At 40.0% G+C, this 24,826-nt stretch overlaps 1 protein-coding gene across 1 annotated transcript in view; it reads left to right on the top strand.

Annotated features, from left to right (window-relative positions):
- The first annotated feature begins 1,688 nt into the window (after nucleotides 1-1,688).
- Nucleotides 1,689-24,826, top strand: part of LOC118374997 (neuroplastin-like) — a 59,992-nt gene continuing 36,854 nt past the window's right edge. The window contains exon 1 of the mRNA XM_035761490.2: nucleotides 1,689-1,998. Within this exon, the coding sequence (XP_035617383.2) occupies nucleotides 1,908-1,998 (91 nt within the window). The 5' untranslated portion in view covers nucleotides 1,689-1,907. The remainder of the gene's footprint in view (nucleotides 1,999-24,826) is intronic.

Genomic DNA, 24,826 nt, shown 5'->3' with positions numbered 1-24,826 from the left:
GATTTCGAGAACCTCTGTCCAACTTTCATCACTCAAACTCTCCAGTCGCATTTAGTTATGCACACGCCAAAAGGGATTTATTTACAATTATAAACTGGGTGGTTGGAGCCCTGAATGCTGATTGGCTAACAGCCGTATACCACGGGTATGACAAAACATTTTTACTGCTCTAATTACGTTGGTAACCCGTTTATAATAGCAATAAGTCACCTCAGGGTTTGTGATATATGGCCAATATACAAAAGGGCTGTGTCCAGGCACTCTAAGAACAGACATTTACCACACCTCCTCGGGCTCATTGTTTAATCATAGCAGTCAAACGAGTTAAATCGACTTCCATTAATGGAAAATTATCTGGCGAGTGTAGTTTATTCAAATTCGTTTATTAAGTCACGCTAGCTCGCAATAATTATTATTTTGAAGGAAAAACGAATTTTGATCATTACGTCGTTAGTTACGTAGATATTCCTTCTTAATTATCTCGGTAATGTTATGAAAATGGGGTTTATTGGATAAATGTGGCAACTCCCTCTTGCTGCGAAACCCCCCCATATTGGGACAGTTTTCAGGCCTTGTGGGTGGGTTTTGAGTGGTTAGTCTGGACATTTTTGAACTGGCAAACCTGAGCAATTAGCACCGACCGAGCTGTGAAACACAGCTTCAGCTTGATCACCAAATTAATTGGGAAATAAATGAAACCATCACCAGCTAGCTAACAATCTATTTTAGTTTCACTGTCCGATCATTCAAAAAAGGGGGCAAACGAATAGTTTTTTTTCCCCTTCACCTTTCCACAAACAGTATTGACTACTGCATGGCCAGTGTGAGTTAGCATGCTAGCCAGCCAGCTTGCTAGAGTTGCGTCAGTTGCTATTCTTCTAAATGCGGTGGTCACTGGATAAACTAACTATGAGTTGGAACATATTTAGCTGAAAACGAACTGGTAACTACTTGTTGTTGCCCATGGTGTTATAATAACTAGCTAACCCGCTGGCTCCGGAAGCCTACAGTATGTCCCCTGGCATGTCGAGCTCGTCGAGTTTCATAAGAAAATGCCTGATGTGAATCAAACACCGTAGCATGCCCTCCTCGGCGGGATTGTCAGATTCGTATTTCAATTGTTACTAATAATAACTGATTGAAGTTGGTGGTTACTACTGGTTTCAGATCCAAGGCGAGAAGAAATTGTCCGCCATGTTGTATGTTTTGGTAAGGGCTCAGAGTGACTACATGCGCTCAAGAAGGCTCAACCAATCACCCGAGGGGTTCTATGTCAAGACTCATGGATATTCATGAGTTTGTTTCCTTCCTTCCTTCCTTCCTTCCTTCCTTCCTTCCTTCCTTCCTTCCTTCCTTCCTTCCTTCCTTCCTTCCTTCCTTCCTTCCCTCCTTCCCTCCCTCCCTCCCTCCTCACCTTCTCTATCCTTCTTGCCTTCTCTCCACCCTTCCTTCCTACGGCAGGTAATTTGGCACCTTGTAGACGGCTAATATTTATGTATGAATTACAATCTGTGATCTCGCGGGATTTGTCATGGTGGGTGAGAAATGTAGTTGCTTAAGCACAAACCATGATTAAATTGTTCCACCTGGGATCTCTCTACCCCCCTATTGCAGGTGAAATGTAAAATGGTAAGGGTTATTGTTAAGGCTAGGGTAAGAGCAGGGGTTAAGGTTAGACACTGACCATTTATCACTGCGCACCAGGCACTGCACAGGTGGCGTCAGCACCCTTCTGGTGAGCGAGCGCGCCGCTGTTTTTGCGTGACCTGATTGGAGAATTAGACGGGGCCGCTCTTCCATCAGCTCCGTATCTACCCGGTAACCCGGTCCACTCACACAATCATTCAGACCACCCCACCACACCCAATTTCCCCGCTACCGGCATCTACAATCGTCCACCCGAGTCGATGCTAGCTGGAAAAAGAAGAGCAGAAATTATGTCGGTCTCGGTGGCGTTCATTGGAGTGCTGATGCTTCATTTGGTCTCCTCACAGAACGGTAAGAATGTCAAGTGCACGCCTGCCTGCCTGCGGATTGATAGAAATACCGGGACATCATGGCTTCATGCGGGTTTTTGACTGGAGACACAATGATTAAGCTTTAAAATCATATCGTTGCTCAGGATTGTAATTTTGTGCGTCAAATCATTGCAGTGAATATTTACTTATATTATCCACATTATTTTCAGTGCATAGTAGAAAATAGAACCCCCTCTTATATCTTTTATTTAATTATTTATGTTCATACCCAGTCAATGCAGTGAATAGAATGACAGAATAAAGGCTTTAAATGTAATGAAATTAGAACGGAATAATATCTCCCATGCGAGCCATTTGTTATAAACGGTCAATAAACCATATCTTTGATGTTTTCCGTTGTTAATATAAACACTATTACTTTAAAATTAAACATCCAGATAAACATTTAGACTAGTTAATCTGTGTCCACAAAATACATTTAGTAATTTGTACGTTAAATCTTTATGACCGTTAAATCGTCATTAGAATGTGAAGGGGACTTGAACGTGATCGGAGGGGCCGTTGGTTGGTTTATAACAAGGACAAATACGTACAGAAGGTTAAAGGAGAGGGGCAGGATTCAGAAATCATCATGCACAGTAAAGTAAGCTGTGATATCATCGACCATCCATAGTCTATGTCCTACCAGCCCAAAACGTTCTTCCTCCTTGTCATTTCAAATAACAAGTAGGCTACATTAATAGTACATTCACCTGCGACTGGTCAGGTCATGGTACATCACTAGTGTTGGTGCTGTTTAAGATGAGGGAGGACAACCATTTTTTTCATGAGCATGGCCTTGTTTCTATTACAGCATATTGGATGACTGCTATTCACATTCCATTCACCCAGTTCAATGTAACATGGATAGGTTTGGTCTACTACATGATACTGTTCCCTATACCCATCATGGGGGGTTAGCCAGCTAGCCATAGCCAGCTAGCTAACATATCATCCCTCTGTTTGAGTAGGCCAGACTCGGCGCCGGAACAGATCAGTTGGATGGCCCCGTAGACGGGCCCTGTTGTTTCACTGGAACACCTATATGTGCACACACTTGCGCGTTCACCTTTTGTTGTTTGTTTAGGGAAGCTTACAGTTTATCCAACCATTTCTACCTATCCGTGTGCCAGTTAAGATTATTTTTATATGTACATCTTCGTGGAACAGTTCTATTTCAATAATAACGTTTTTTTGGTTTCTCAAAATCATTGTCGTGTGGTTAATACTTCGAATCTGAAGTAAAATTATAAAAATGTTACAATTTAAAATGAACTACGGTGAGAGTAGTAGCCTCTGTCATACAGACAGATTGATACTCTGTGATCCATTGGCGGCTAAAGACACGAGAGCATATAACTCAGAGATAGCCTATAGGCCAATGAGGCAGGAGACCTATAATTCCATAGAACTCAGAGATAGCCTATAGGCCAATGAGGCAGGAGACCTATAATTCCCATATAACTCAGAGATAGCCTATAGGCCAATGAGGCAGGAGACCTATAATTCCCATAGAACTCAGAGATAGCCTATAGGACAATGAGGCAGGAGACCTATAATTCCCATAGAACTCAGAGATAGCCTATAGGACAATGAGGCAGGAGAACTATAATTCCATAGAACTCAGAGATAGCCTATAGGCCAATGAGGCAGGAGACCTATAATTCCCATATAACTCAGAGATAGCCTATAGGCCAATGAGGCAGGAGACCTATAATTCCCATAGAACTCAGAGATAGCCTATAGGCCAATGAGGCAGGAGACCTATAATTCCCATAGAATTCAGAGATAGCCTATAGGCCAATGAGGCAGGAGACCTATAATTCCCATATAACTCAGAGATAGCCTATAGGACAATGAGGCAGGAGAACTATAATTCCATAGAACTCAGAGATAGCCTATAGGCCAATGAGGAAGGAGACCTATAATTCCATAGAACTCAGAGATAGCCTATAGGCCAATGAGGCAGGAGACCTATAATTCCCATAGAACTCAGAGATAGCCTATAGGCCAATGAGGCAGGAGACCTATAATTCCCATATAACTCAGAGATAGCCTATAGGACAATGAGGCAGGAGACCTATAATTCCATAGAACTCAGAGATAGCCTATAGGCCAATGAGGCAGGAGACCTATAATTCCCATAGAATTCAGAGATAGCCTATAGGACAATGAGGCAGGAGACCTATAATTCCATAGAACTCAGAGATAGCCTATAGGCCAATGAGGCAGGAGACCTATAATTCCCATAGAATTCAGAGATAGCCTATAGGCCAATGAGGCAGGAGACCTATAATTCCCATATAACTCAGAGATAGCCTATAGGCCAATGAGGCAGGAGACCTATAATTCCCATAGAATTCAGAGATAGCCTATAGGCCAATGAGGCAGGAGACCTATAATTCCCATAGAATTCAGAGATAGCCTATAGGCCAATGAGGCAGGAGACCTATAATTCCATAGAACTCAGAGATAGCCTATAGGACAATGAGGCAGGAGACCTATAATTCCATAGAACTCAGAGATAGCCTATAGGCCAATGAGGCAGGAGACCTATAATTCCCATAGAACTCAGAGATAGCCTATAGGCCAATGAGGCAGGAGACCTATAATTCCCATAGAACTCAGAGATAGCCTACAGGCCAATGAAGCAGGAGACCTATAATTTCCATCATCAACTAAGTAAGATACCATATTAGCCTAAAACTGAGAAATAAAAACAGTAGAAAACAGTTATTTAAATCAAATTAATCTCTTTTCTCCATCTGTCTGCCTCCCTTTTTAAAAAATCTGTCTTGACTTGAGCTATTGCTAGTGAAGTTCAACATTGTATTAAATCATCACAGGGTCTGCCTGGAAACTGTCGCTAAAACTTGCAACATTGTAGCAACTAGCCTATTCCAGGCCCTAAAAGTTTCCTGTGCCAGTGAGCTCGGGACAGAAAGATGTTTCTTTCTACTGGGTATATGGGATCATGATATTTTGCTCTTTCACACTGAGTCTTAGTGATTTTTTGAGGCCGGGACTGTTGGAAAGATAAATAAATACTGACGAATTATCATTCACAATGGAGTTTTACAACGAACAAAAAAACAGACTTTGTTGACTTGTGTGAGGCGATGAATCAACAAGTGGTGTAAGTGGGGAGTTAAGAGTTAAACAGAAAAAAGATGTTGACAAAATGGACACTTTCCTACATATTTATACATTCGGGAGACCCCCCGTTCTTGAAGCTACATTTTAAAATATTCTTAAGACACATTTATCTTCACACATATTTTTGACGCTTTTCTCCGACAGCCGCAACTCAATCTGCTAGACGTGTTCCCACGCTCACTGCCCAAATTGCTGGCTTCCCAAACACACTTTGATTTTAAACAATCCACAGCAATTTTTTTTGTTTGTTTGTTAAAGAAGCTAATGATCCTCATTGAGTCATGCTCCCTCGTGAAGTATTTAGAATAATATTTTTGTTGATGGCAGGAATGATTTAGATAATTTTGGCGAAACATCAATATACTTTAGGGTAATCCAGCATCCTAACAGTGCACTGTGCGCCCAACAACCTTCCTTTACCATTCAATAGAGGCTGAAACCAGAGATCTGTATATAATGATGAGATATTCACCTCTTCACCCTAAAAATCTGCATTCCAAAGGCAGGAAGGCAGGTGAAAAGCTTAGGTCTGCTTATTATTCCCATAGAAACGTACTGGTTTTACACTGGACAGATTTTGGCGAGAGTGAGACCTCTCGCTTCACCTCTTCCTCTTTGCTGAAACTACCGTGCATTCGGCAAGTATTCAGACCCCTTGACTTTTTCCAGTCAGAGTAGCTCCACCAGTCCATTTTGCTGCATGTGTCTATTTATAGACTTGAGATGCAGCAGGACAGCACTGGGACAGGTGCCCCCCCACTATGGCTTTATTAATGTCGCCCCCTATCCTTGAAAAGAAGAGTGGATTGGTTAACTCTTCACAGAGAGAGAGAGACGCACAACAAGGCACTGTGGAATGGAATTGATTTCATTCTCAATGGAGTTGTACTTTACTCTGAAATAGCCCACCCACTGCACCCAGTCCCTATAGAGCTGGGTTGAGATGTATTTCACCTGTCCTAAGTCTTTAGATAAAAGGTTTAGAATGGAACACTACAGCCTAGTGGGATGGAAGCTTCTATTCTGTTCCGTTGATACATTTAGAATGGAACACTACAGCCGAGTGGGATGGAAGCTTCTATTCTGTTCTGTTGATACATTTAGAATGGAACACTACAGCCGAGTGGGATGGAAGCTTCTATTCTGTTCTGTTGATACATTTAGAATGGAACACTACAGCCGAGTGGGATGGAAGCTTCTATTCTGTTCTGTTGATACATTTAGAATGGAACACTACAGCCGAGTGGGATGGAAGCTTCTATTCTGTTCTGTTGATACATTTAGAATGGAACACTACAGCCTAGTGGGATGGAAGCTTCTATTCTGTTCTGTTGATACATTTAGAATGGAACACTACAGCCTAGTGGGATGGAAGCTTCTATTCTGTTCTGTTGATACATTTAGAATGGAACACTACAGCCGAGTGGGATGGAAGCTTCTATTCTGTTTTGTTGATACATTTAGAATGGAACACTACAGCCGAGTGGGATGGAAGCTTCTATTCTGTTCTGTTGATACATTTAGAATGGAACACTACAGCCGAGTGGGATGGAAGCTTCTATTCTGTTCTGTTGATACATTTAGAATGGAACACTACAGCCGAGTGGGATGGAAGCTTCTATTCTGTTCTGTTGATACATTTAGAATGGAACACTACAGCCGAGTGGGATGGAAGCTTCTATTCTGTTCTGTTGATACATTTAGAATGGAACACTACAGCCTAGTGGGATGGAAGCTTCTATTCTGTTCTGTTGATACATTTAGAATGGAACACTACAGCCTAGTGAGATGGCAGCTTTTATTCTATTCTGTTCCGTTGATACATTTAGAATGGAACACTACAGCCTAGTGGGATGGAAGCTTCTATTATTCTGTTCTGTTGATACATTTAGAATGGAACACTACAGCCTAGTGAGATGGCAGCTTTTATTCTATTCTGTTCTATTCCGTTCTGTTTATACTTTTAGAAGAGACCACTAAAGCCTACTGGGATAGGAGTTGTTCTATTCAATTATATTCTGTTGATACGTTTAGAAGGGACCACTACATCCTACTGGAACCTAGTGATGTGGAAGCTTCCACAGTGGACCTATTTTATCATACCTGTTAATTATTGAATGATTCAGCAAGCTGGCTCATAATCCCATTGTTCAGATTCAATGGAACTTTATTTGTATGTGACACAGAGACGTGTTGTTCTCACAAGGCAAGATCCTGTTACTGTGTATCAGTTACTGTTGAAGCCATATCTTTCCCTGAATGCCTCCGGAGTTGTGCAGTGGTCTGAGGTGCTGGATTTCCCTGCTAGAGGCGTCACTACAGACCCTGGTTCCATTCCAGGCTGTATCACAACCGGCCGTGATTGGGAGGAACCATAGGGCGGTGCACAATTGGCCCAGTGTTGTCCGGGCTTGGCCGGTGTAGGCCGCCATTGTAAATACAAATTTGTTCTTAACTGACTTGCCTAGTTTAAATAAAGGTTACATAAAATATATATATTTTTAAACTATCAGTGTGCTAGCCTACCTGCTGTCCTTACACCTGTCTGTCTAGAGGCAGGCTAAACACACCTGTCTGTCTAGAGGCAGGCTAAACACACCTGTCTGTCTAGAGGCTGGCCAAACACACCTGTCTGTCTAGAGGCTGGCCAAACACACCTGTCTGTCTAGAGGCAGGCTAAACACACCTGTCTGTCTAGAGGCAGGCTAAACACACCTGTCTGTCTAGAGGCTGGCCAAACACACCTGTCTGCCTAGAGGCAGGCTAAACACACCTGTCTGTCTAGAGGCAGACTAAACACACCTGTCTGTCTAGAGGCAGGCCAAACACACCTGTCTGTGTAGAGGCAGGGCAAACACACCTGTCTGTCTAGAGGCTGGCCAAACACACCTGTCTGTCTAGAGGCAGGCTAAACACACCTGTCTGTCTAGACGCAGACTAAACACACCTGTCTGTCTAGAGGCAGGCCAAACACACCTGTCTGTCTAGAGGCAGGCCAAACACACCTGTCTGTCTAGAGGCAGGCTAAACACACCTGTCTGTCTAGAGGCTGGCCAAACACACCTGTCTGTCTAGAGGCAGGCTAAACACACCTGTCTGTCTAGAGGCAGGCCAAACACACCTGTCTGTGTAGAGGCAGGCTAAACACACCTGTCTGTCTAGAGGCAGGCTAAACACACCTGTCTGTCTAGAGGCAGGCCAAACACACCTGTCTGTTTAGAGGCAGACTAAACATACCTGTCTGTCTAGAGGCAGGCCAAACATACCTGTCTGTCTAGAGGCAGGCCAAACATACCTGTCTGTCTAGAGGCAGGCCAAACATACCTGTCTGTCTAGAGGCAGGCCAAACATACCTGTCTGTCTAGAGGCAGGCCAAACGCACCTGTCTGTCTAGAGGCAGGCCAAACATACCTGTCTGTCTAGAGGCAGGCTAAACGCACCTGTCTGTCTAGAGGCAGGCTAAACGCACCTGTCTGTCTAGAGGCAGACCAAACATACCTGTCTGTTTAGAGGCAGACTAAACATACCTGTCTGTCTAGAGGCAGACTAAACATACCTGTCTGTCTAGAGGCAGACCAAACATACCTGTCTGTTTAGAGGCAGACTAAACATACCTGTCTGTCTAGAGGCAGACCAAACATACCTGTCTGTCTAGAACCAGGCCCAACGCGCCAGCAGTGTGCTCCTTAGTTACAGGTACAGCTCTGTTCTGTTCTCCTCGTCATCCCTCCTTAGTTACAGGTACAGTTCTGCTCTGTTCTCCTCGTCATCCCTCCTTAGTTACAGGTACAGCTCTGCTCTGTTCTCCTCCTCCCTCCTTAGTTACAAGTACAGCTCTGTTCTGTTCTCCTCGTCATCCCTCCTTAGTTACAGGTACAGCTCTGCTCTGTTCTCCTCATCTCTCCTTAGTTACAGGTACAGCTCTGCTCTGTTCTCCTCGTCATCCCTCCTTAGTTACAGGTACAGCTCTGCTCTGTTCTCCTCGTCATCCCTCCTTAGTTACAGGTACAGCTCTGCTCTGTTCTCCTCATCATCCCTCCTTAGTTACAGGTACAGCTCTGCTCTGTTCTCCTCATCTCTCCTTAGTTACAGGTACAGCTCTGCTCTGTTCTCCTCGTCATCCCTCCTTAGTTACAGGTACAGCTCTGCTCTGTTCTCCTCGTCATCCCTCCTTAGTTACAGGTACATCTCTGTACATCTAGTCCTCCCATTTTTCTTCCTTTCCTTCTTTCATTATGTTTGCCATTTTGTCATTATTCATGATGTGATTACTAAGATGAATTATAAAGGTCAAATGTCACAGAATTAAGTAGAACTCCTCCTGTTCTATCTCTCTATGCCATCTGCAGTTTAGGTTCAGGATTAATGCCGGGGTCTTGATCAACAGTCTTCGATTGTCTTTTTCTCTTTTAATTTGCTGACGTACACACACACTCCCCTCCCACACATTTGAGTCAGACTGTCACTTGAGTCTGCCTGGCTCTATCTCCAATCGTCTTTTTCCTTTCTTCTCACCTCCTTCTCAAAACCACAGGAAGAAAAGGCCTTAGTGAAGGAAGGAGGCGAGGACAGAGGAGACCCTGTGTTGGTACCCTGGTTAAACTAGATGTTAAAACGTTGCTGTTGTTTTACTTCACTTAGTGAGCAAAGCTTTCCATCTTGTTCAACCAGACTGTGTTGTGGCAATTCTTTTAATGACTCTCAACACGGTGTGTGTATGTGCGTTGTGTGTGTGTGTGTGTGTACTGTGTGTGTGTGTGCAAGTGTTCCACTTGGCCTCAATGCCAGTAAGGTATTGGGTGATTCCACTCCAGCGTTTTGTTTTTTTTGGGGGGGGGGGGGTCTCAGATTTTTCTGGAAATTCTCACATAGAAACTTCATTAGGAGGAAGGATGTTTGATATGATTTTTACATTTTTATGTTGATGAAATTGACTGTTTTTATTAAGCTCCTTGTAGACCTACAGTGTAGGCACGCCTCCTGTGACATGCAAACCTTACCAGCCACTTTGCGTGCACTCCTCAATAAATGTACACTACCGTTCAAAAGTTTGGGGTCACTTAGAAATGTCCTTGTTTTTGAAAGAAAAGCAAATTTTTTTGTCCATTAAAATAACATGTTAATGAGTATTGTAGCTGGAAATGGCAGATTTTTAATGGAAAATCTACGTAGGTGTACAGAGGCCCATTATCAGCAACCATCACTCCTGTGTTCCAATGGCACGTTGTGTTAGCTAATCCAAGTTTACCATTTTAAAAGGCTAATTGATCATTAGAAAACCCTTTTGCAGTCATGTTAGCACAGCTGAAAACTGTTGTCCTGATTAAAGAAGCAATAAAACAGACGTTGAGACTAGTTGAGTATCTGGAGCATCAGCATTTGTGGGTTCGATTACAGGCTAAAAATGCCCAGAAACAAAGACCAAACTTCTGAAACTCGTCAGTCTATTCTTGTTCTGAGAAATGAAGGCTATTCCATGTGAGAAATTGCCAAGAAACTGAAGATCTCGTACAACTCTGTGTCCTACTACAGAACAGCGCAAACTGGCTCTAACCTGAATAGAACGAGGAGTGGGAGGCCCCGGTGCACAACTGAGCAAGAGGACAAGTACATTAGAGTGTCTAGTTTTAGTTACAGACGCCTCACAAGTCCTCAACTGGCAGCTTCATCAAATAGTACCCGCAGAACACCACTCTCGACTTCAACAGTGAAGAAGCGACTCCGGGATGCTGGCCTTCTAGGCAGAGTTCCTCTGTCCAGTGTCTGTGTTCTTTTGCCCATCTTAATCTTTTATTTTTATGGGCCAGTCTGAGATATGGCTTTATCTTTGCAACTCGGCCTAGAAGGCCAGCATCTCGGAGTCGTCTCTTATTGTCATTATACAGACAACATGACACAGACAACATCTTGATGTCATTATACAGACAACATGACACAGACAACATCTTGGTGTCATTATACAGACAACATCTTAGTGTCATTATACAGACAACATCTTATTGTCATTATACAGACAACATGACACAGACAACATATTGATGTCATTATACAGACATGACACAGACAACATCTTGATGTCATTATACAGACAACATCTTGATGTCATTATACAGACAACATCTTGATGTCATTATACAGACATCTTGGTGTCATTATACAGACAACATGATACAGACATATTGGTGTCATTATACAGACAACATCTTAGTGTCATTATACAGACAACATCTTAGTGTCATTATACAGACAACATCTTGATGTCATTATACAGACAACATGATACAGACAACATCTTAGTGTCATTATACAGACAACATGATACAGACAACATCATAGTGTCATTATACAGACAACATGATACAGACAACATCTTAGTGTCATTATACAGACAACATGATACAGACAACATCTTAGTGTCATTATACAGACAACATGATACAGACAACATCTTAGTGTCATTATACAGACACCATCATGGTGTCATTATACAGACACCATCTTAGTGTCATTATACAGACAACATGATACAGACAACATCTTGATGTCATTATACAGACAACATCTTGATGTCATTATACAGACAACATCTTGATGTCATTATACAGACAACATCTTGATGTCATTATACAGACAACATGATACAGACATCTTAGTGTCATTATACAGACAACATGATACAGACAACATCTTGATGTCATTATACAGACAACAGCTTGATGTCATTATACAGACAACATGATACAGACATCTTAGTGTCATTATACAGACAACATCTTGATGTCATTATACAGACAACATGATACAGACAACATCTTAGTGTCATTATACAGACAACATCTTGATGTCATTATACAGACATCTTAGTGTCATTATACAGACAACATCTTGATGTCATTATACAGACATCATCTTAGTGTCATTATACAGACAACATCTTAGTGGCATTATACAGACAACATCTTAGTGTCATTATACAGACAACATCTTAGTGTCATTATACAGACAACATCTTAGTGTCATTATACAGACAACATCTTAGTGTCATTATACAGACAACATGATACAGACAACATCTTAGTGTCATTATACAGACAACATCTTAGTGTCATTATACAGACAACATCTTAGTGTCATTATACAGACAACATGACACAGACAACATATTGATGTCATTATACAGACATGACACAGACAACATCTTGATGTCATTATACAGACAACATCTTGATGTCATTATACAGACAACATCTTGATGTCATTATACAGACATCTTGGTGTCATTATACAGACAACATGATACAGACATATTGGTGTCATTATACAGACAACATCTTAGTGTCATTATACAGACAACATCTTAGTGTCATTATACAGACAACATCTTGATGTCATTATACAGACAACATGATACAGACAACATCTTAGTGTCATTATACAGACAACATGATACAGACAACATCATAGTGTCATTATACAGACAACATGATACAGACAACATCTTAGTGTCATTATACAGACAACATGATACAGACAACATCTTAGTGTCATTATACAGACAACATGATACAGACAACATGTTAGTGTCATTATACAGACACCATCATGGTGTCATTATACAGACACCATCTTAGTGTCATTATACAGACAACATGATACAGACAACATCTTGATGTCATTATACAGACAACATCTTGATGTCATTATACAGACAACATGATACAGACATCTTAGTGTCATTATACAGACAACATGATACAGACAACATCTTGATGTCATTATACAGACAACAGCTTGATGTCATTATACAGACAACATGATACAGACATCTTAGTGTCATTATACAGACAACATCTTGATGTCATTATACAGACAACATGATACAGACAACATCTTAGTGTCATTATACAGACAACATCTTGATGTCATTATACAGACATCTTAGTGTCATTATACAGACAACATCTTGATGTCATTATACAGACATCATCTTAGTGTCATTATACAGACAACATCTTAGTGGCATTATACAGACAACATCTTAGTGTCATTATACAGACAACATCTTAGTGTCATTATACAGACAACATCTTAGTGTCATTATACAGACAACATCTTAGTGTCATTATACAGACAACATCTTAGTGTCATTATACAGACAACATGATACAGACAACATCTTAGTGTCATTATACAGACAACATCTTAGTGTCATTATACAGACAACATCTTAGTGTCATTATACAGACAACATGATACAGACAACATCTTAGTGTCATTATACAGACAACATCTTAGTGTCATTATACAGACAACATCTTGGATGTCATTATACAGACAACATCTTAGTGTCATTATACAGACAACATGATACAGACAACATCTTAGTGTCATTATACAGACAACATCTTAGTGTCATTATACAGACAACATCTTAGTGTCATTATACAGACAACATCTTAGTGTCATTATACAGACAACATCTTAGTGTCATTATACAGACAACATCTCAGTGTCATTATACAGACAACATCTTAGTGTCATTATACAGACAACATCTTGGATGTCATTATACAGACAACATCTTAGTGTCATTATACAGACAACATCTTAGTGTCATTATACAGACAACATCTTAGTGTCATTATACAGACAACATCTTAGTGTCATTATACAGACAACATCTTAGTGTCATTATACAGACAACATGATACAGACAACATCTTAGTGTCATTATACAGACAACATCTTAGTGTCATTATACAGACAACATCTTGGATGTCATTATACAGACAACATCTTAGTGTCATTATACAGACAACATGATACAGACAACATCTTAGTGTCATTATACAGACAATATCTTAGTGTCATTATACAGACAACATCTTAGTGTCATTATACAGACAACATCTTAGTGTCATTATACAGACAACATCTTAGTGTCATTATACAGACAACATCTTAGTGTCATTATACAGACAACATCTTAGTGTCATTATACAGACAACATCTTGTATGTCATTATACAGACAACATCTTAGTGTCATTATACAGACAACATCTTAGTGTCATTATACAGACAACATCTTAGTGTCATTATACAGACAACATCTTAGTGTCATTATACAGACAACATCTTAGTGTCATTATACAGACAACATGATACAGACAACATCTTAGTGTCATTATACAGACAACATCTTAGTGTCATTATACTCCTTTTCGTGTGCTCTAACATATGGAATATGTCTAGATTCTGAAATACACATCTTCACATTCATTTATTCAAATTAGAAAATAGGAATATCTCAAAAGTACCCTTTTTTGATTTTGTACATTTTAACACATATTATTTAAACTATATACTGTACATCAAGTACATCAAATGTACAGAGTGGGCTCTCTGCTAATTATGTAAGTAATCATCAATTACTTGAGCACCACCAACACAGTGAATGGGGAAAATGGATTAAAAGGGATCTCCTTCTGCTGGTTATTTGCTGACTGTGCAATCCTAAAGGAGGGATGTGATTGGTTTATGACCTATAATGTCAATGTCTATGTTATTCAATGGGTAAGTATCAGAGAGCTCACTATGGAAATCACTGATTTGTTGACTGTGCAATCCTAAAGGAGGAATGTGATTGGTTTATGACCTATAATGTCAATGTCTATGTTATTCAATGGGTAAGTATCAGAGAGCTCACTATGGAAATCACTGATTTGTTGACTGTGCAATCCTAAAGGAGGGATGTGATTGGTTTATGACCTATAATCACTGGATTCTCTGGTCCCACCTCACGACTTTCTCTAAACTGTTATGTTTTCTGTTGTTTGAGTTGTTCTTACACCCATGTTGTGTATAGTAACACTGGTCTTTACTGTCTGTTGGTCTTTATGCCCCTTTTTTGATGTGATACATTTCTTTTGACATTTTTGCAGACACAACGCAACCTAACTCAACCCCAAAAGAAAGTCCTAACCTACCCCCACCACCCACTACCCTCTCTCCCACCCTAGCAGTCCCAGCCCCTGACACGCCCCCAAAAGGTAAAATAAAGAAGAAGAAGAAGAACCGGCTAAGGTCTTCAAAGGAGGTCAAGGTCAAACTGGGGGGGTTGTGTTTTTCAAGAGCAAGCAGGTTGGTATTCATAGCTGTATTTTTCTACTGGAACATGCTTAAAAAGAGCCACATACATCAATTTTAATTTCCTAATGTTGTTCTCTTTTGTAGACAAAACTGGTGGGGGGGATACAGTTATAAATAGTAACGTGCGTTCTCTTTCTCAAACATTACCGTATAAACCCCTCAGCTTTACCTTGACATCAGTTTATGACCGTATCTCTAACCCTCTTGTTATACTGCAAACACAAACCCATATGCCTTATTCTCTCTCTATTTGAACAGAGAGTTAAATACCTAGCATTTTCTCAGAACACAAACCCATATGCCTTATTCTTTCTCTATTTGAACAGAGAGTTTAAATACCTAGCATTTTCTCAGAACACAAACCCATATGCCTTATTCTAGCTCTGTTTGCGACACGTAGCCTAGCAGTTAAGTGCTGTTGGCCCAGTAACCGAAAGATCGTTGGTTCAAGTCCCTTAGCCGGCTAGGCAAAAAAATCTCTCCATGAGCCCTTGAGCCAAGGCACTTAACCCTAATTGCTCCTGTAAGAGTGTCTGCTAAATGCTATCATTGACCTTGTTCTAACTTCGACTATAGCTCGGTTCATATATTTAACATTTTCTCAGAACCACCTCAAGAAAAGGCCTGAAGGCCTGTATGGTTCAAAGCTGAATTTATTAACCAGCTGAAATGATTTTTTGAGATGAGGAAAATGCATTTTTCCTTGTTGAAAGATGATTTATTGTATTGCTGTAGAAGGTACAGTAGGACTGTAGCGATGGGTTTGTGTTGTGTTTTTGTGTAGAGCTATCTGTGTGGTGTGGTGTGGTGTGGTGTGGTGTGTTGTGTTTTTGACATCTCTTTGTGTAGGGCTATCTGTGTGGTGTGGTGTGGTGTGGTGTGGTGTGGTGTGAGACTGTTAATGAAGCTTGTTTTGTTTGGCAACACTTTACTTTAAATCGGCAGTTTAATGTATTATGATGCCGTTATACGGGCTGGGAACCGCCAGGGACATCACGATACGATATTATCACGATACGATCACGATACGATATTATCACGATACGATATTATCACGATACGATATTATCACGATACGATATTATCACGATACGATATTATCACGATACGATCACGATACGATATTATCACGATACGATATTATCACGATACGATATTATCACGATACGATATTATCACGATACGATATTATCACGATACGATATTATCACGATACGATATTATCACGATACGATATTATCACGATACGATATTATCACGATACGATATTATCACGATACGATACGATATTATCACGATGCGATATTATCACGATATTATACGATTATTATCACGATACGATATTATCACGATACGATATTATCACGGTACGATATTATCACGATACGATCACGATACGATATTATCACGATACGATATTATCACGATACGATCACGATACGATATTATCACGATACGATATTATCACGATACGATATTATCACGATACGATATTATCACGGTACGATATTATCACGGTACAATATTACCCCAATACGATATTATCACGATACGATATTACCACAGTATAATATTATCACAATACGATATTATCACGATACGATATTATCACGATACGATATTATCACGGTACAATATTACCCCAATACGATATTATCACGGTACGGTATTATCACGGTACAATATTACCCCAATACGATATTATCACGATACGATATTATCACGATACGATATTATCACAGTATGATATTATCACGATAATATCACGATACGATATTATCACGGTACCATATTATCACGATACAATATTATCACGGTACAATATTATCCCAATACGATATTACCACAATATAATATTATCACGGTACGATATTATCACGGTACGATATTACCCCGATACTATATTATCACCATACGATACTATCATGACACGATGTTATCACGATACGGTATTACCGCAATACGATATTATCACAACACGATATTATCACGATACGATATTGCCACAATACAATATTATCACGATTTGATATTATCACAATACGATATTACCACAATAAGATATTTTATTTCACCTTTATTTAACCAGGTAGGCAAGTTGAGAACAAGTATATGTGCTGTCTGGCTGTTACCCCCTCCCCTGTACCCGGACCCTAACCCCCACCTCGTACCCCCAGACCAACTGCTGCTGTGGAACTGAAATAATGATTTGAATGAACTGAGAAACTTATCCTTATTTTAGATTTGTGTTTTCTCTTTAAAAACGAAACATACAAACATAGTATGGCATATGTTTTTGGTTTGATACGATATTATCACAATACTTAGGTGCCAATACGATATGTATTGCGATTCTCATGATTCTATATGTTTTGCGAGTCGATGCTGTGATTTTATTGCAATTCGATGTTCCAAACATATTGCTCACTATATTTCTGCTGCAGAGGGACGAGAGAGAGATGTGAGAAAAACTAGTTTTGATCAGTCAGGGAAATAAAAGTGCTGAAAATAAATTGTCTTTCTACTTAAAAAGAAGATGGAGAACAAGCTATGAAGGATAAATACAGGAGTTTTAGTACAGGGACAGACAACTAGTTATGAAGGATAAATACAGGAGTTTTAGTACAGGGAGAGACAACTAGTTATGAAGGATAAATACAGGGGTTTTAGTACAGGGACAGACAACTAGTTATGAAGGATAAATACAGGAGTTTTAGTACAGGGACAGACAACTAGTTATGAAGGATAAATACAGGAGTTTTAGTACAGGGACAGACAACTAGTTATGAAGGATAAATACAGGAGTTTTAGTACAGGGAGAGACAACTAGTTATGAAGGATAAATACAGGAGTTTTAGTACAGGGAGAGACAACTAGTTATGAAGGATAAATACAGGAGTTTTAGTACAGGGAGAGACAACTAGTTATGAAGGATAAATACAGGAGTTTTAGTACAGGGAGAGACAACTAGTTATGAAGGATAAATACAGGGGTTTTAGTGCAGGGACAGCCAACTAGTTATGAAAGATAAATACAGGGGTTTTAGTGCAGGGACAGATAACTAGTTATGAAGGATAAATACAGGAGTTTTAGTACAGGGAGAGACAACTAGTTATGAAGGATAAATACAGGAGTTTTAGTACAGGGAGAGACAACTAGTTACGAAGGATAAATACAGGAGTTTTAGTGCAGGGACAGACAACTAGTTATGAAGGATAAATACAGGGGTTTTGGTGCAGGGACAGCCAACTAGTTATGAAGGATAAATACAGGAGTTTTAGTACATGGACAGCCAACTAGTTATGAAGGATAAATACAGGAGTTTTAGTGCAGGGACAGGCAACTAGTTATGAAGGGTAAATACAGGCATTTTAGTACAGGGACAGACAACTAGTTATGAAGGATAAATACAGGAGTTTTGGTGCAGGGACAGACAACTAGTTATGAAGGATAAATACAGGGGTTTTGGTGCAGGGACAGCCAACTAGTTATGAAGGATAAATAAAGGAGTTTTAGTGCAGGGACAGACAACTAGTTATGAAGGATAAATACAGGAGTTTTAGTACAGGGACAGCCAACTAGTTATGAAGGATAAATACAGGGGTTTTAGTACAGGGACAGCCAACTAGTTATGAAGGATAAATACAGGAGTTTTGGTGCAGGGACAGACAACTAGTTATGAAGGATAAATACAGGAGTTTTGGTGCAGGGACAGACAACTAGTTATGAAGGATAAATACAGGGGTTTTGGTGCAGGGACAGACAACTAGTTATGAAGGATAAATACAGGAGTTTTAGTGCAGGGACAGACAACTAGTTATGAAGGATAAATACAGGGGTTTTGGTGCAGGGACAGACAACTAGTTATGAAGGATAAATACAGGGGTTTTGGTGCAGGGACAGACAACTAGTTATGAAGGATAAATACAGGAGTTTTGGTGCAGGGACAGACAACTAGTTATGAAGGATAAATACAGGGGTTTTGGTGCAGGGACAGACAACTAGCACAACAATAATATAGAGATATTGTCAAAACGATACGATACAAAATAGTATCCTGATGTGTGACTGTATAGATTTTGTTGACCTCATCACTAGTTATAATGCATTAAAAGACTTGTCATGAGCATGTATTCTAACCAAAATATTCTAAAATAAGTTAATATTTTCTAGAAATAGGCATGGGAATAATTGATGAGACAACCCATATTCAAGAGTAGCTTAGGAAAATAAACCCCATCTAAAAACATTGTTTTGAATTACCTTAAACCGAGTGAAGCTTTGTGACATCCCTCTGGTAGTGGATCAAAAACAAACATAAAACCAACAGACAACCAAACAAACAAACAAACTTGGGGAAACAATAGAAAAATACCGTTTTGTCATCTCCTAATGATCCTATCTTAATAACAACCAGATAGCAATTTTACACGGAGAGGCATTACATATTGTTATCCTCATAATAATACATTATAAAGGCTCATACGTGCGAGCAACAAGTAGTAAAGCCTTCCACTTGCAGGCTGTTGGTTCTCCTGTTTTTGCCAGAGGCTGGAGGAGGCACCTAGGGGACCTGTCACTATGGAGGCACATCCTCCCTAGAGAGACAGAACACTGAGCTGCAGCAAACTAGACATCTCTCTCTTCTCTCTCGCTCGCTCTCCCTCTCTGCTCTCTCTCCCTCTGCTCCGCTCTCCTCTCTCTCTGCTCTCCCCCCCCCCTCTCTCTCCTGCTCTCTCTCCTCCCCTCTCTCTTTCTCATTTTCTCCCTCTCTCGCACTCTCTCTATAGCTCTCTTGCTCTGTCTGTCACTCTTTCTCCATCACTCTCCCTCCCTCTCTCCGGCTCTCTCTATCTCTCTCTCTCTGTCTCTCGTGTTCTCTCTCTCTCTCTCTCGCACTCTCTTTCTCCCTCTCTCGCCCTCTATCACTCTATTGTTTTTTATATCTCAAGGAGACAGAACTCAACAACATCTTCAGATATCAGTATTGGACTGCTATTTGTACTGAGGGTTCTCTTCGTGTAACCTACTACTGTAGCGTTTGACGAGCTCGTCATCTCTATATTCTGTGAACTATAGATCACGTCATTTATATATGTTTTGTATGTTGTCAGTGTTTCCAAAGGATGATGTGCAGCATCAGGATGGAAATTACTTGAAGTGATGACAAGGTCATTGATTCACATCCTGAGTCTCTATGACAGACAGTATTTATTTTGCGAGCAAAGCAAAGAACTCATTAACCATGTGTCCTTCCCTTTTCAGCCCTTTTATTGAGCCTCACAATAATAATGTGGATCAGCCCTTTTTATCGAGCTCCACAATAATAATGTGGATCAGCCCTTTTTATCGAGCTCCACAATAATAATGTGGATCAGCCCTTTTTATCGAGCTCCGCAATAATAATGTGGATCAGCCCTTTTTATCGAGCTCCACAATAATAATGTGGATCATTTCTGAGAAAAGAGGAATTTGCAAATGATTGATCTTTATGTAATACTACTCAGTTGCTGCCTGGCTGGTGGCATTGTAGATTACATCAGATTGTAGCCTCTTTTATTAATTCACACTGGGAATTAGCTTGCCATCTTGGCCGCAACATAAATACGTACAAGACTTTTTGCACAGTGTATTCTGTCGGTGTACTAGCAATCAAATTCAATCGGCCAATCAAATGCATTTTATAAAGTTGTTATTTACATCAGTAGTTGTCACAATGGGCTTTACAGATACCTAGCTTAAAACCCCAAAGAGCAAGGAATGCAGATGCACAGTGACTAGCGTCAGGGTTGGGATCAATTCAGAATTTAATTCAATTCAACCCATGAATTGAAATTTGAATGTGAATTAGCCACACACCACAGGAATCAGAGTTTGAATTGAATTTGAATGACAGGAATTTGAATTTAATTTAAACAAATTCAAATAAATTCAAACTGGAAACTTGTAAGTATCATTCCTTTGACAAATATTTTGACCGAAGCATCTGTCACCTCTGAAGAATACAGATACCATTTCAAATATTAGCTTGATGATAATCGAAGATGTCAAGTAGTATTTGGTTTCTATTGTTGTCATGAGATGTTAGATTCCCTTTCGTTGTGTTCTGAGTGGTTGATCTAATGTATTCTGGAAAAGGTATTTTTCTAATATTTTATAACTTAATAATTTCAATTATTGAAGACAGCCTATACAATGATCTTACAATATTTCCACATCACTGTAATTGTTATAAACTTGTTGAAGGAGAATTGAGTTTTAAAAATGAAATGTTTAAAGAACATGTTAAACTTAGTAGTGATAGCATGATATAAAAATTACTTTTTACACATTTTGTTACGTTACAGCCTTATTCTAAAAAAGGATTAGATTAGATTTCCCTCATGAATATACACACAATACCCCATAATGACAAAGCAAAAACTGGATTTTAGATTTTTTTTAAACTGAAATATTCTATTTACATCAGTATTCAGACCCTTTACTCAGTACCTTTTTGAAACACCGTTGGCAGCAACTACAGCCTCGAGTCGTCTTGGGTACACCTGAGTCGTCTTGGGTACACCTGAGTCGTCTTGGGTACACCTGAGTCGTCTTGGGTACACCTGAGTCGTCTTGGGTACACCTGAGTCGTCTTGGGTACACCTGAGTCGTCCTGGGTACACCTGAGTCGTCTTGGGTACCCTTGAGTCGTCTTGGGTACACCTGAGTCGTCTTGGGTACACCTGAGTCATCTTGGGTACACCTGAGTCGACTTGGGTACACCTGAGTCATCTTGGGTACGACTGTATTTGGGGAGTTTCTCCCATTCTTCTCTGATGATCCTCTCCAGCTCTGTCAGGTTGGATGGGGAGCTTCGCTGTACAGCTATTTTCAGGTCTCTCCAGAGATGTTAGAACGGGTTCAAGTCCAGGTTCAAGTTGTAGAAACATCTCGAGGATGATCAATGGGAACAGGATGCAAAACTGAGCTCAATTTCGAGTCTCATTGCAAAGGGTCTGAATACTTATGTATTTACATGTTTTATTTTTTATACATTTGCAAAAATGTCTATAAACCTGTTTTTGATTGGTCATTATATTATATTATTTATTTAACCTTTATTTAACCAGGAAGGGCTCATTGAGATTTAAAATCTCTTTTTCAAGAGTGTCCTGGCCAAGATAGGCAGCACCAAGTCATTACAAAAATTACCGACAAACAACATGAAAAACTACAAGTAATCTAGTAATAAAAACCATTGAATTCACAAGAGTATAAAACAGCAAATTAAAAACATTGACAGGTCAGGCAATCAGTCTTATTCTAAATGAGGCTATAACATAACTAAATGTTGCAAAGGGGAAGGGGGTCTGAATACTTTCCGAATGCACTGTTACCCTAATTCATATTCTATTCAAATTCTGCTTCCTGTGGGGTGTGGCCAATTCAATAATTAAATTGGAATTAATGACCAATTCGCAACTCAATTCTGAATTGACCCCAACCCTGACTAGCAGTTGACTAAGGGAGCCAGCCAGTCAGTGCTATAGTTAATGAACCAGCAATAGCAGTAATTCATGTACAGGTTCAAATGGTGAGTCGGTATGAAAGACATAATTTCTCTCACGAGCAAAGCACTCAAAAAATCTGTCCAGCCTTCATCCAACATAATGTGGATAATTTCAAAAGAGAGGCATTTTAAAAGAGGCATTACAACAGATGTAGACATCACAGTGAAATACTTACTTACAAGCCCATAACCAACAATGCAGTTTTAAGAAAAATAAGTGTTAAGTAAAAAAAAAAAAAAAAAAAGTAACAAATAATTAAAGAGCATCAGTAAAATAACAATAGTGAGGCTATATAAAGGGGGTACTGGTACAGAGTCAATGTATGGGGGCACCGGTTACTCGAGGCAATTGAGGTAATATGTACAATACTTGTAGGTAGAGTTAAACTGACTATGTATAGATAATTAACAGAGAGTAGCAGCAGCGTAAAAGAGTGGGACGGGGGCAATGCAAATAGTCTGGGTAGCCATTTGGCTAGCTGTTCCGGAGTCTTATGGCTTGGGGCGTCAAAGCTGTTAAGAAACCTTTTGGACCTAGACTATCACTCGCCGTGTGGTAGCAGAGAGCAGTCTATGACTAGGGTGGCTGGAGCCTTTGACAATTTTTAGGGCCTTCCTCTGACACCGCCTGGTATAGAGGTCCTGGATGGCAGGGAACTTGGCCCCAGTGATGTACTGGGCCGTACACACTACCTGCTGTAGTGCCTTGCGGTCGGAAGCCGAGCAGTTGCCATGCTAGGCGGTGATGCAACCAGTGGTGCAGCTCTCGATGGTGCAGCTGTTGAACTTTTTGAGAATCTGAGGACCCATGCCAAATCTTTTCAGTCTCCTGATGATCTATAATGTTTGTAGACCTTGTAGTTGGTTAATAGTATAACTGCTATTGGGTAATGGTATTACTGTCTTACTGCCTGGCTGGCTGCATTGTGGATGTGAGCAGCATTATGATCCAGACACAAGCCCAGAAACGTCATTAGAGGACAAGTATTGCATCCCAAACCGCACCCTATTCACTATTTAGTGCACTATTTGAGTCCCTATTCCCTATTTAGTGCACTATTTGGGTGTCATTTGGGATGCAAACACTGTTTTTCAAATGAGGTGATATGCATGATGACAAAGTCACGGGTTCAAATGTTCAGTTGCTATGGCAGTACTGTTATTTTTCTGTTCCCCCAAAAAGTAGTGCACGACATAGGGTGCCATTTGGGCCTCATTTGGCATCCTCAGAGTCGAGGGATAGGAATGACTATCGTCTGACATTTTGAATGACAATGTCTCAGAAATAACAGGTATAGAAATTCGAGATCGTATTGAGGTCACTGCCAACTGATACTCAGACAGCCAGTGAATGTTGACGTTTACGGTTACACAGTATGCCTGTGGTAGTCTCTTCTGGATGATTTAATATTAATACTAATTATAGATAATAATAGTATTAATACTCATTATAAATAATATAGAGGATTTATTATAATGAGACCTAAAGACGTTTTTTTTTCTCCTGTAGAACGTTTAAAAAAGGAAAATGTTTTACCTTTATTTAACTATGCAAGTGTCATGATGTTGCCCTCTTTGGGTACAGCGAGCACCATCCCCCTCTCTCTGCCTCCTACAACCAGGCTGCTGTGGGCAGAGAGGTCGTACATTCCTAGGGAAGATTCTGCCTCATGGCCACACAGTATAGAGACAGAGTGAAGTTTCATAGAGAACAAAGGAATTTCTTCCACCTCACAGAACTTGAGGTCTGAACAACATTTATGTTCCGGAGAAGGTAGAAAAGATCGGTGAAGAATCCAGCTATGAACTGGTCCGTTTGTAAATATCTGAAAAGTTACATTAGGAAATTATAACTTTGTAATCTGAATATGTTCCTTGGTGCTCCGACTTTCTAGTTAATTACAGTTACATGATAAATCAGTTTAATCGCGTAATACTAATTACCGAGAG

Source organism: Oncorhynchus keta, chromosome 26, assembly GCF_023373465.1.
Source record: "Oncorhynchus keta strain PuntledgeMale-10-30-2019 chromosome 26, Oket_V2, whole genome shotgun sequence".
In the NCBI taxonomy this organism is placed as follows: Eukaryota; Metazoa; Chordata; class Actinopteri; order Salmoniformes; family Salmonidae; genus Oncorhynchus; species Oncorhynchus keta.
Note: the sequence above shows the minus strand (reverse complement) of the source record. Positions and strands in the feature narration are given on the sequence as shown.